This window comes from Mesoplodon bidens (assembly GCF_964165515.1).
Source record: "Mesoplodon bidens genome assembly, chromosome: 7".
In the NCBI taxonomy this organism is placed as follows: Eukaryota; Metazoa; Chordata; class Mammalia; order Artiodactyla; family Ziphiidae; genus Mesoplodon; species Mesoplodon bidens.
In genome coordinates, this window is record NC_138164.1 from 90,414,386 (window position 1) to 90,427,104 (window position 12,719).

The following is a 12,719-nucleotide window of genomic DNA, read 5'->3' on the forward strand; positions in this document are numbered from 1 at the left end:
TTTCTCTAGTCTGCTGCTTCCTTTTGGACATACGGTACAATTCCATATAAACACACAGCTGATTAGATAAAAATTAATTTACTCTAACGGTCATACTGTAGTTTCTCTTACTACCTAGATGCAGAAATTGCTAGCTGGTTTCTTCAAGGCTAATAATCATCACTTTCTTACTCACTACCTTGTAAATATTTTTAAAATTTGGAATATTTTTGGGCAAAATATATAGAATATCTACTTAAGATATTAATTTTATTCATCTGGGTTTTAACCATAGATTTCAAAATTTCAGTATAGTTACAATAATCTGGACTACAAATTTAGGGCATGAAGGGTCTTTTTAATCCAATCATTCTCTCTACAACATCTCCACCAAGTGGTTGTTCAGCCTAGGTTTGAACAACCTTCAAACTACCTTCTTTAAACCACTCTTTTTCAATATGGACGAATCAGTCACTTTTTCAGTGGTTACAGAAAGGTCATTTGAACTAAGAAAAGTGCTCTGGAGTCTGGTCATCAAAAGGTTATTGGTAGCTCATTCTTGGCAAATCAGTGAAGGCAGAAACCAGAATGCAAAAAGCCAATGAATAAGTGATGAGAAGGGAAAGCAAAAATGTATTTTTCCCCCTAATATTGACTCTATTGAAGAATAGCTCAAAAGACATACAAGTACTTTTGTTAAAACACATACAAATGGAAAAGTATTTCTCCAATTATACTACTAGGTCCTCAAAGCAAAGACTGTAATTGATATTCCCCTACAATGATCAATATAAAAATTAGAAAATATCAATATAACTTTAGGTTACCTTCATTACCTATAGTGATTTCTTCTATAAATGGGGCTTCTTTCTTTTCCTCCTTTTCTCTGTATTCAGTATCTAAACAACAACTCTCAGTATTTTCTTCCCTTACTTTTTGCCTGGAATTATATTTCTGTATGATGGTGTTTTCTGATTTTTCCACTGACATTTCAGTATGTACTTCTGGAAGGTTCTAGTGTAAAATAGAAAAGATTCCTTTAATGTAAAAACAGATTGTTAAAAAGTGTAAAACATTTGAACAAACTTTGCTAATGAAAGTGGAATCTATATTTCAGTTCAACCATCCAGCAATTTCTATTTGAAAGCCAAATGATTTTTTGACTAAATTTAATATACTGTTCTTTGTAACAAGATCACTGTAAGTTCATTTTGTATAGTCTATCATATTTAAATAAAATGGAGAGCCTTAGATGTTTTCAAACATGCATTCTACATTATTATATAATACCACATATTAAGAACCACTCCTTTATTAAAAGCAAAGTAGTCATGGCAGGCAAACTGTTCTGAGTGTTTGGTATTTTTATGTATCTTTAAAATAGTGAATCAATTCAACACCTTTTTATTCCCCCTAAATATTGAGCACATATTACATGGAAGCACTGCACTAGGCTTTGGGATACAATGATGAACAAAATATAGTCCCTATCCTCAAAAAACTTATGGTCCACTGGGGAAGATAGTAAAAGAAATGACAGGCAATTTTAATATAGATGGGGATAAGGAGGCACTCCAGGGAGAACAAATGGCATTCACAGATGTTAAAAGCAAACAAAATTATAGTCTTTTCATGTAGTTTTACTTTGTGGAACTACTTGGGATTTACTTCAGCTTGAGCTTAGATGCTGGGAGAAGAATGGAGAGAAATGAGGCTTGAACTAGGCCTATGTCGTTAAGGGCCCAATAGGAGTTCCAACTCTACCAGGAAGTCAATGAGAAGTCACTGAAGGATTTAGACAAGATGATTAATATGAGCTGACTGGAAAGACCACTCTGGCTGCAGTATAAAGAATGGATTAGAGTAATGTTTTCCAAACTTCACTGTTTAAAACCTGCAATAAGAAATAAATATGTTTTACAACACAATGAGCATACCAAGTAACACCAACTCAATGAGATACATTCTAATGTTTTCTATGTTACATTATTTTATTTCATTTTTAAAGGAATGCCAGTCACGAAACCACCAGACTGATTTCCATGTATCACTAATAGGCTGCACTTAGAAGTCTGAAAACACTGAATTAATAAAGGGAAACAACATGAGGCAGAGAGATGCATCGTAAGAATGCCACAGTAGTCCAGGTGATATCAGCAAAGATGAAAAGCCTAAATAGATTCATGAATTATTTATTAAGCTAATATCAACTGTTGAATGATTGGCTATGAAAACTGAGAGGAGAGGAGAGACTAATTTGCAGAGTTTGGATTAGGTACCTAGGTGACTGGTGGGTGTTATTTACTGAGCTAGAAAACAGCAGTAGGAGGTTTAGAGAAAAATATCACGAGTTCATTTTAAATCTCTTGATGGGACTTTCCTGGAGGCGCAGTGGTTAAGAATCTGCCTGCCAATGCAAGGGACACGCGTTCCATCCGTGTGGTCCGGGAAGATCCCACATGCCACGGAGCAACTGAGCCTGTGCACCACAACTACTGAGCCTGCACTCTAGAGCCCATGAGCCACTAACTACTGAGCCCACACACCACAACTACTGAAGCCCATGCCCCTAGGACCCATGCTCTGCAACAACAGAAGCCACTGCAATGAGAAGCCCGTGCACTGCAAGGTGGAGTAGCCCCTGCTCACCCCAACTAGAGAAGAGCCCGTGTGTGGCATCGAAGACCCAATGCAGCCAAAAAATAAAAAAATAAATTAAAAAAAAAATCTCGGGCTTCCCTGGTGGCGCAGTGGTTGAGAGTCCGCCTGCCGATGCAGGGGACACGGGTTCGTGCCCTGATCCGGGAAGATCCCACATGCCGCGGAGCAGCTGGGCCCGTGAGCCATGGCCGCGGAGCCTGCGTTCCACAACGGGAGAGGCCACAATAGCGAGAGGCCCGCGTACAGCAAAAAAAAAAAAAAAATCTCTTGAGTTTGAAGAGTTAGTAAGACAAAAAGGTGGGAGATGTCTAATGAACATTTAGATGTATAGAACTGGAACTTTTAAGAGAAAACTGAGCTGGAAATGTAGATTTGAAAATCACTGGCAGAGAGAGGGCAGCTGAAGACATACAAGTTGATAAGACTGACTAAGAGTATATTTTAAGAAGAAAGAGAATAAAGAATAAAATGCTAATGAAAATCCCCAAGGGAGAGGCAGGGGAAGGGAAACTTGCAAAGGAGAAGTTTGCAAAGGAGATGGAGAAAAATAGTATGGTAGTTACCAGGAGTTTTGGAGTTGGATTAAATATAGGTTCAAATCCTGTTTCAGTACCTATTAGCTGTGAAACCCTAGAAGGATACTTACAGAGTTGACCCTTGAACAACATGACTTTGAACCGCACAGGTCCAATTATACACAGGTTTTCTTCAATAGTAAATACTACAGCACTACACATCTGCAGTTGGTTGAATCTGTGGATGTTGAACCATCGATGTGGAGGAACCGCGTATATGAAGGGCCAACTATAAGTTATACACAGATGTTTGACTGCTCCGAGGGTTGGTGCCCCTAACCCTGGAGTTGTTCTGGGGTCAACCACTTTAAGAGTTATCCATTGCTGTATAACAAATACCTCAAATTTGGTGGTTTATAACAGCAAACATTTATTATCCCATAGTTTTGATGGGTCAGGAACTTAGGAATGGCTTGGCTTGCTGGTTCTGCCCCAGGTCTCTCAAGAGGGTCTAGTCAAGCTGTCTGTCGTCTGAAAAACTTTAACTGGAGCTGGAGGTTCTGTTTCTAAGAAGGCTCACTCCCATGGCTAGCAGCTGTGGGGGCTCTCGGGTGGAGGAGTGCCTCAGTTCTCTTTTATGTGGCCTTTCAACCTCCAGAGCCCCTCTTCACTATGTGGCCTCTCTGGCAGAATAGCTGGGACTTCATTACACGGCTCAGAGAGAAAGAGAGAGAGGCGGAGAGACAGACACAGACTGAGAGACAGAGAGCGTGTTCACCCACACTCTCACAGAAACCACCGTCGTCTTCTAACCTAATCTCAGAAGTATTGTAACATTGCATCACTTCTGCTGTAGTCTATTAACTAGAAGCAAGTTACTAAATCCAACTCACACTCAATGGAGGGTATTACAAAAGAACATGAACACCAAGAGGTGGGAATCACTTGGTGCCACTCCTCAGTATATACCTTCCAAAAATTAAAAGCAGAGATTCAGGGCTTCCCTGGTGGCACAGTGGTTGAGAGTCCACCTGCCGATGCAGGGGACACGGGTTCGTGCCCTGGTCCGGGAAGATCCCACATGCTGCGGAGCGGCTGGGCCCGTGAGCCATGGCTGCTGAGCCTGCACATCCGGAGCCTATGCTCCACAACGGGAGAGGCCACAACAGTGGGAGGCCCCCATATCGCAAAAAAAAAAAAAAAAAAAAAAAAAAAAATTCCCACAAAGAAAAAGCCTAGATAGCTTCACCAATGAATTGTACATAATATTTAGTAAGTAACACTAGTTCTACACAATACTCTTTCAGGAGGAAAGAACACATTCCAACTCAATTTATATGGCCAGTATTACTCTGATACAGAAAACAGACCAAAAGAATGCAAAGAAAAAACAAAACTTACATATCAATATTCCTCATCAATTCAAAACCCCTAACATGGCATTAGCAAATCAAATCTAGCCATATATAAAAAGGATAATACAAAGCCCAGGAATGCAAGGTAAATTTAGAAATTAATTAATGTAATTAATTGGTTAATACTGACACATTAACAGAATAAAGAAAAAAATATGATCTCAATAGATACCGAAAAAGCATTTGACAAACTTTAATACCCACTCATGATAAAAATTCATTCATGATAAAAACTCAGCGAAAAAAAAAAAAAAAACAACTCAGCAAACTAGGAATAGAAGGAAACTTCCTCAACCTAACAAAGAGCATATACAAAAAAATCTGTGGCTAACATAATATGAAATGATGAAAGATTAAACACTCTCCATCTAAGATGAGAAGTAAGGCAAGCATGTCAACTCTTACAACTTTTATTTAACACTGTACTAAAGAGTCCTAGCTAGGGCAATAAGTTGAGGAAAAAAATAAAATGTATACAGAGCAGAAAAAGAAGTAAAATTTATCTGCCCTAAATTCTCAGATGACATAATCATATACATAGAAAACTCCAAAGTCCAACCAAAAAAACCTACTACAATAATAAGTTAATTAAAAAGGTAAAAGGAAAAAGAAAAGGTAAAAGTATACAAGGTCAATGTACCAAAATCAATTTTAATTCTATATACTAGCAAGAAACAATTAGAAAAATTAATTTTTAAAATACTATTTACAGTAAGAGACCAAAACATGAAATATTCTGGGATAAATTTAACAAAATACTTGCAAGACCTGTGCAATGAAAACTACAAAACATTTCTGAAGGATATTAAAGAATATCTAAATAAATGTAAAGATATATACCATGTTCATGAATTGTATGTTAAGATGTCAATTCTTTGCAAATTAATCTATACATTCAACACAATCCAAGTCCAAACCCCAAAGACTTTTTCTTTTAGAAACTGACAAACTGATTCCAAAAGTTATATGGAAATGCAAAGGACTTAGAATAGCCAAAACAATTTTGGAAAAGAACAACAAACTTGAAGGACCTATACTACCACATTTTAAGACTTCTTATAAAGTTACGCTAATAAAGGAAGTGTTATATTGGCTTAAAGATGGACATATAATCAAAGGAATACAATAGAGGGTGCAGAAATAGACCCACATATATTTATTTGGTTAACTGATTTTCAAAGAAAGTACCAAGGCACAATGGGAGAAAAAATTGTCTATTCCACAAAGGTATGTGCTAGAACTGAAAATTCATGTCCAAAAAAATGATGCTTGATCCTTATGTCATATTGTACATAAAAATTAACTAAAAATGTATTACAGACTATACGTTTATACTAATTTTTAAAAGTTGAGAAACAGAAAATATGAAGCATGGAGAAAATCATCAGTGATGGTCCTAATTTCTTTAAGAGCTTATACCCCCAACATACTTGAATTTTACCTGAAACTTCTTGTCTTCCTCAAACTTTTTCTGATCGCATAATTCGTCATAATGTTCTTGTAACTTAGCATGAGTTTCTTTAAGTGATGATAACTCATTTTTAATCTCATTAATTTCTCCATTAAGTTCTTCAACCTAATATAACATTTAACCAAAATGAACACGTATATAAATTTATTTTGTATAAAAATACTTTATTAACACAAGTCTTTGGAAATAGTAAAAAATGAAAACATTCCCAAAGTAATTACTAATGTTAAAAGCTACCATTTATTGAATTGTGCTGAGTACTTAATAAATATAATTTTATACTCATAAAAATCCTGTGAGGTATTTTTAGTCTCCAATTTACAGGCGAGAAATGTGAGGCTCACAGATGTTAAGTAACTTGCCCAAGATCAGGTAGATATAAAGTGGCAGTCAAGATTCAAATCCAAGGCTAAGTCTAGGGGTTGTGCTTTCAAGTACTAGATTAAACTACCTCTTGTTACAGATGAAAAATTAATTTATTTTTAATCATAAAAATTCTATAAAAGTTACCACTTCATTGCTTTCTTAAAGTTTTATTTTCTTGTTGCAAATTACGATATACAGATTTTACCTCAATTAGATGAAGAATACTGAGCACTAAGCAGTACAATAGAAACTGACTCTTCAGCCTAATACTTACATCTACACACTGGGCTTTTACTGGCTATAAAATTTCATAATCTTTTTCTTGGGGGGGGTTCTCCTTCATAGGAACCTCAAATGTAAGACAAAGTAAGTTCCATTGAAGAGAAAAATACCTTTTTGTCATAAAATATTACAAAAGTTTCTCTTAATTTTAAATGACCAAAAATTCCACAAGTGCTCTCTATCCCATCCTCTCCTGTCTCCCCCTGCCCCTCCTTTTTAAAAAGATTTTTTTGATGTGGACCATTTTTAAAGTCTTTATTGAATTTGTTACAATATTGCCTCTGTTTTATGTTTTGGGTTTTTCTGGCTGCGAGGCATGTGGGATCTGCTCCCCGACCAGATATCGAACCCACACCCCTGCACTGGAAGGTGAAGTCTTAACCACTAGACCATCAAGGAAGTCACTCCCGTCTCCCTTAGAGCTTAGCTCTAGCAAAGATCTCTTCTCTCCTGCCTAGTCTCAGTCTTTCCCACTATACCATCATGTTTTCAGCCCACAAATATGCTCTTGTCACGTTCCTAACTTTTTTCTCCTTGACTCAATTACTCTCTCTCTCTCTCTTACTTCTTAAAATAAAGTCCACTCTTACTACTTTCAAATTCTAATCTCTCACCACTCCTTAACAACCGACTTCTGCCCTCATTGTTCTACTGATTATTCTTCTCAGCTATCACCTGCAAATTAGCCAAAGGACTTGTTCCAAGTTTCACACCATTTAACAGCACTGTAGCTCGACTATGTTGACTACTTATTCTTGAAATAGCCTCTTTTCTTCATTTTCATGGTACTACTCTCTTTATCCTTCTACCTTTCTCACCATTCTTATCAGGCTCCCTCTCCCCTCCTGCCCCAATATACACACACTAACCACTCGCAAAATGTTGGTGTTCCCCAATGCTCTTTCTTCTTTAGCCTTCTCTTCAAGTCTACCACTCCTTCCACAGATGATCTTATCATACCCTCAAATTTCATCTTTATGCTAATAAGTCTTAAATCTATATCTCATCTCCCAACCTCTCTTCTAAGATTAGACTCACGTTTCCAAATGCATGATATACATTTCAAGTCAGATGTCCTGCCGTCACCATAAATTCATCAGTTCCCAAATTAAACTCATTTTCATCCACCAAATGTGCTTCTCCTTTCACATTCCTTATGTCAATTAGTGACATTATTATTCTGCTCATTATATTAATCTCAGAATCATAGTTTACTCCTTTTCCTTCTAAAATCCATTATACATAAAATGTCACTAATCCTGCTAATTCTACCTCCAAAATGCTTCCTGTATCTATCCCTCTTCTCTGTTCTCACTACTGTTGCCCTAATTTACACCCTCATAGGCTCGTGGTTAGATTATTTGCAACATTCTTCATACTAATCTCTTTCCATAACGCCATTCTCCATACTGTTGCAAGAGTTATTTTTCTAAAATGCAGATCTATGTCACCTTTCTGCTTAAAAAATCTCAATGGCTTCCCATTACTTATAAAATTCAACTTCCTTAGTAAAGAACTCTTCAGAAGGTGATCACAACCTAATTTCCACTGTCACATTCTAGATCAGACTATTCATCATCCTTGAGAATGCAGTTTCATGCCTCCATCATTTTTCCCTTTCTTAAATGGAATACCCACAGAGTGGAATGGGAAGTATAGGAAGCAGGCACCTTCTGCCTGGTGAAACCCTATTCATCTTTCAAGTCCAAATTCTAGTGTCATCTTTTCTCTAAAACTTTCTCCAGCCTAGTTAAACAATATGATTTATTTTGTGCTTTCGTAGTAATTTGTTAATACTAATGTTAACACTACTAAAAACACTCAACACTATTGTGGTTAACTTAATAATTACCTGTCTTTTGAGAGTGTGAGCTCTTTAAAAATCTTTGTTTTTTAGGCATCTTTGAAAATCCAGCACCTAGAATAGTTCCTAACACATAACAGATGCTCAACATATGTTGTGAATTGAATTCCTTTTTTGATACCCCCTTTCCCTAAATAATTTCTCAACATCCCCATTTATTATCTTTTTATCTATACATAACCATTGGCTGTATAACTAGCCAAATAAAAACAGATACACATACCATGTTCTTTAAGACATTTCAATGAGTTTTAAATATATTATCTAGTAATATTCACTGTTTAATTTGTACAGTGTTTTCACTGTTTATTTTTTTTAAACAGCAGTATATGATTTCATCTTATTTTTGCCAGTATCTTTTAATGATTTTTAAAAACCCATCTTGGTCCGATCTCAGTAGCAACATTATAATTGTCCTTCACTCAAGAATGGTGAAAAACTTATATCAAGATAGAAATACAGTTAAAGAGTAGATCTGACCTCCCATTCAAGAAAACTCCTATAGAACCAAAGCAGCTTTTTAGAAATTTACCTATGTTGTTTAGTATGAAATCATATGGAAGTGAAATGATTGTAGATGCTAAAAATACTAAGACAAAACCAATTTTATCTAAATTATAGACTGCGGCCTCACCAGTGAAGCTGAATGCTTATTTTCTTAATTCAATTGACTTTTTTTTCTTGGGGGAGGGACATACTTGAAATATCACTAGGAAAAATAAATGCTTAATTTTCTCTTATCTCAACTAATTCTTTTTGGTGTGGCTGGCATATTCAAGTTTATATTCTCTTTTTACTTCATAGTTTCCTTATCCTGACAGTACTATTTCCATGATCTTTTAAGCCTTAGAAATGAGAAGGAAGTGTTGGGATGCAAGGTAGATTAGCTGAAGCTAAAATGAAAATTACTATGCTTGTTGCTTAATGACAAACTTTACCTATTTAGGGTCCACTAAGCATTTTATAGTATTCTGATACAATTAATTACAAAATATTTTTTGAGAATTAGGTAACGCTTATCAAATTCATCAGTGAAGATTTGATCTCTTCAAAATACAGATTAAGAGAACATGTTAGCTGCAAATGGATCAAAAAATGAAGAATTACTTACATAACAATTTATATCAAACAAAATCATCTACAGAATAGTATGCATATATATTATTATAAAATATATTAGTATAGTATTAGAATTATATATTATAATTAGTATAATAGTTTAAAATATAATCTTACTTACCCAAAATATAGCTTTCATAAACTCTTAAATAATTACCTTCTATTTTTTTTAGTTCTTTTAAAAGAATTGAAGGCAATAAAAATAGATAATAAGGTAGAGTAATCGACTTGGGGGTTCACCAGTCTTAAAAGTGAACCTTATATTTCACAACTTTAATTTACATCACTTTTCACTTTTATTATCTACTTCACTGAAATTAAAATTTAATGTAAAATAAAGAGTGTGCTTTAAGGAAATAGTCATGTTTATAATATAACAATTCTCATGATAAAATGTTAATACTATAGAACCCAACTACTGTATATATGTTCTAAACATGGCTTTAATACAAGTCAACAAAACTGCTGAGGAAAGCTGAAGAGATCAGCTAACAATAAGACCTATATAATTCTTTATGATAATCATTTACTAAAACACTATCAATGGTTTTGTGAAAAGGAAAATTAATTTTTATTTGTCACATACGAAAAGTCATACAAAATATACATAAATACACACATATATGTATGGTTTTTCATGCACGAAAGCATTACAGAAAATTTTATTAAATTAGCTTTAAAAACATTCACTTCTTGGAAATATAAGTACAAGAAGACAATGTGTCTGACTTCATTCCTATATTATTTTTGCAATATTTTCTTAGCATTTAATAGTTATTTTAAATGTCTACTACTTCAAATATTTTAATATTTTACTATTGAATAAACCTACATGCTTTTCCCAAGTTTCTAGTGATTTCTCATGCTTGTTTTGAAGACTAAGGAACTTTTCTTCATTTTCTTTCACCTTCTCCCTTTGCAGCTCATTATCTCTTTCAAGGGTCTGCAATAAAATTAATTATCCAAAAAATAATCAATACCACATTAATGAATTTTGATGTGTTTTATGTTGCTTGGACCTTTGATTCTAACATGCTGAAAGTGCCATACAGATCAGTGATAATGTGCTACCTCAACAATAATTTTCATAAATTAACAGAAAGGTGCTTACAGTTTAGTGAACAGGAAATAGGGGGAGGTTATGAAAAAGAAATGGCTATAAAAGGGTATAAAAACATTGCCATTATTCAGTTTCACTGCATAAGTTTTAATGTACTGAAAAAGTAATATAAACTACAGCACTGAAAAATATGAAATGTAGCACAATCCAGCCTAACCCTACTAAAAATTTTTATCTACCACAGAATGTATTTTCCACATCTGTTTATTTCAGAAATTAATCGGCTAGAAAACTCTTAAATACAATTTAAATTTTTAATTTCAAATTAACACTTTTTTAGTAGAACTTCAATATTTATTATATTAACTTATTACTTCATAAATTAACATATTATATAATCACCACCAGACTCCCCTCTCCTGTTCCCAAAAAACCTTTAAAGGGTAAAAATACTACTGTTTTCTAAGACAAGGGTTTAAAAGCAATTAAATCAGTGTCACCACTATTATTAGGTTTCTTCAGTGTCTGCTGATAATCCAAGTAAACTTCTGTAAAAGGACAAATAGTAAGAACTCTCCCTACATGTCTAATATATCTGAAATTTTTATGTTCATTTGTTTATCATTATTAAAGCTAAGTACATTCAGGGTAAACATCCAAGCCACACAAAGATAGAAAGAAAAGGCAAAGTTTTCCTCTACTGTTTTTTCAGCTCTCCTCCCCAGAGGTAACCACTCTAGTAGTTTCTTGTGTATCCTTCCAGAAATTATCTATAAGCATACAAGTACATAAAATATAGCTTTTTAAATAGAGATGAAACCACATCATACATACCATGTTGTTCTGCAATCTGCTTTTCTAAAAATATGAATAATGTATCTTGCTTAATTTCCATATTATATATAGATCTATCTCATTTTAAAGGCTTCATAGGCCTAGGGGACTTTCAAGATGGCAGAGGAATAAGACATGGAGAACACCTTCCTCCCTACAAATACATCAAAAATACACCTACAGAACAGCTCCTACAGAACACCTACTGAATGCTGGCAGAAGACCTCAGACTTCCCCAAAAGGCAAGAAACTCCCCACGTACCTGGGTAGGGCAAAAGAAAAAAGAAAAAACAGAGACTAAAGAATAGGGATGGGACGTGCACCTCTGGGAGGGAGCTGTGAAGGAGGAAAAGTTTCCACACACTAGGAAGCCCCTTCACTGGCGGAGACGGGGCAGGGGGGAAGATTCGGAGCCACGGAGGAGAGCGCAGCAACAGGGGTGCAGAGGGCAAAGTGGAGAGATTCCCGCACAGAGGATCGGTGCCGACCAGCACTCACCAGCCCGAGAGGCTTGTCTGCTGACCCACTGGGGCGGGTGGGGGCTGGGAGCTGAGGCTCAGGCTTCAGAGGTCAGATACCAGGGAGAGGACTGGGGTTGGCTGTGTGAACACAGCCTGAAGGGGGCTAGTGCACCACAGCTAGCCAGGAGGGAGTCCGGGAAAAGTCTGGAGCTGCCGAAGAGACAAGAGACCATTGTTTTGGGAGAGGAGAGGGATTCAGAGCACCACCTAAACGAGCTCCAGAGACGGGCACGAGCCGTGGCTATCAGCACAGACACCAGAGACTGGCATGAAACACTAAGGCTGCTGCTGCAGCCACCAAGAAGCCTGTGTGCAAGCACAGGTCACTCTCCACACCTCCCCTCCCGGGAGCCTGTGCAGCCCGCTACGGCCAGGGTCCCGTGATCCAGAGACAACTTCCCTGGGAGAACACATGGCACGCCTCAGGCTGTTGCAATGTCACGCTGGCCTCTGCCACCGCAGGCTCACCCGGTGGTATTCCGTACCCCTCCCTCCCTCCAGCCTGAGGGACCCACAGCCCCCTAATCAGCTGCTACTTTAACCCTGTCCTGTCTGGGCAGGAGCAGATGCCCTCAGGCAACCCACACGCAGAGGCGAGGCGAAATCCAAAGCTGAACCTCAGGAGCTGTGCG

The 12,719-nt window shown here is 36.4% G+C and overlaps 1 protein-coding gene across 1 annotated transcript in view; it reads right to left on the minus strand.

Moving 5' to 3' along the window:
- The window catches only part of CCDC73 (coiled-coil domain containing 73), a 137,823-nt gene that overhangs the window by 10,544 nt on the left and 114,560 nt on the right, over window positions 1–12,719 (minus strand). Inside the window, exons 13-15 of the mRNA XM_081240508.1 lie at window positions 10,505–10,615; window positions 6,012–6,146; window positions 807–993 (exon numbers count right to left, since the gene is read on the minus strand). Coding sequence (XP_081096634.1) covers window positions 807–993; window positions 6,012–6,146; window positions 10,505–10,615 — 433 coding nt within the window. The remainder of the gene's footprint in view (window positions 1–806; window positions 994–6,011; window positions 6,147–10,504; window positions 10,616–12,719) is intronic.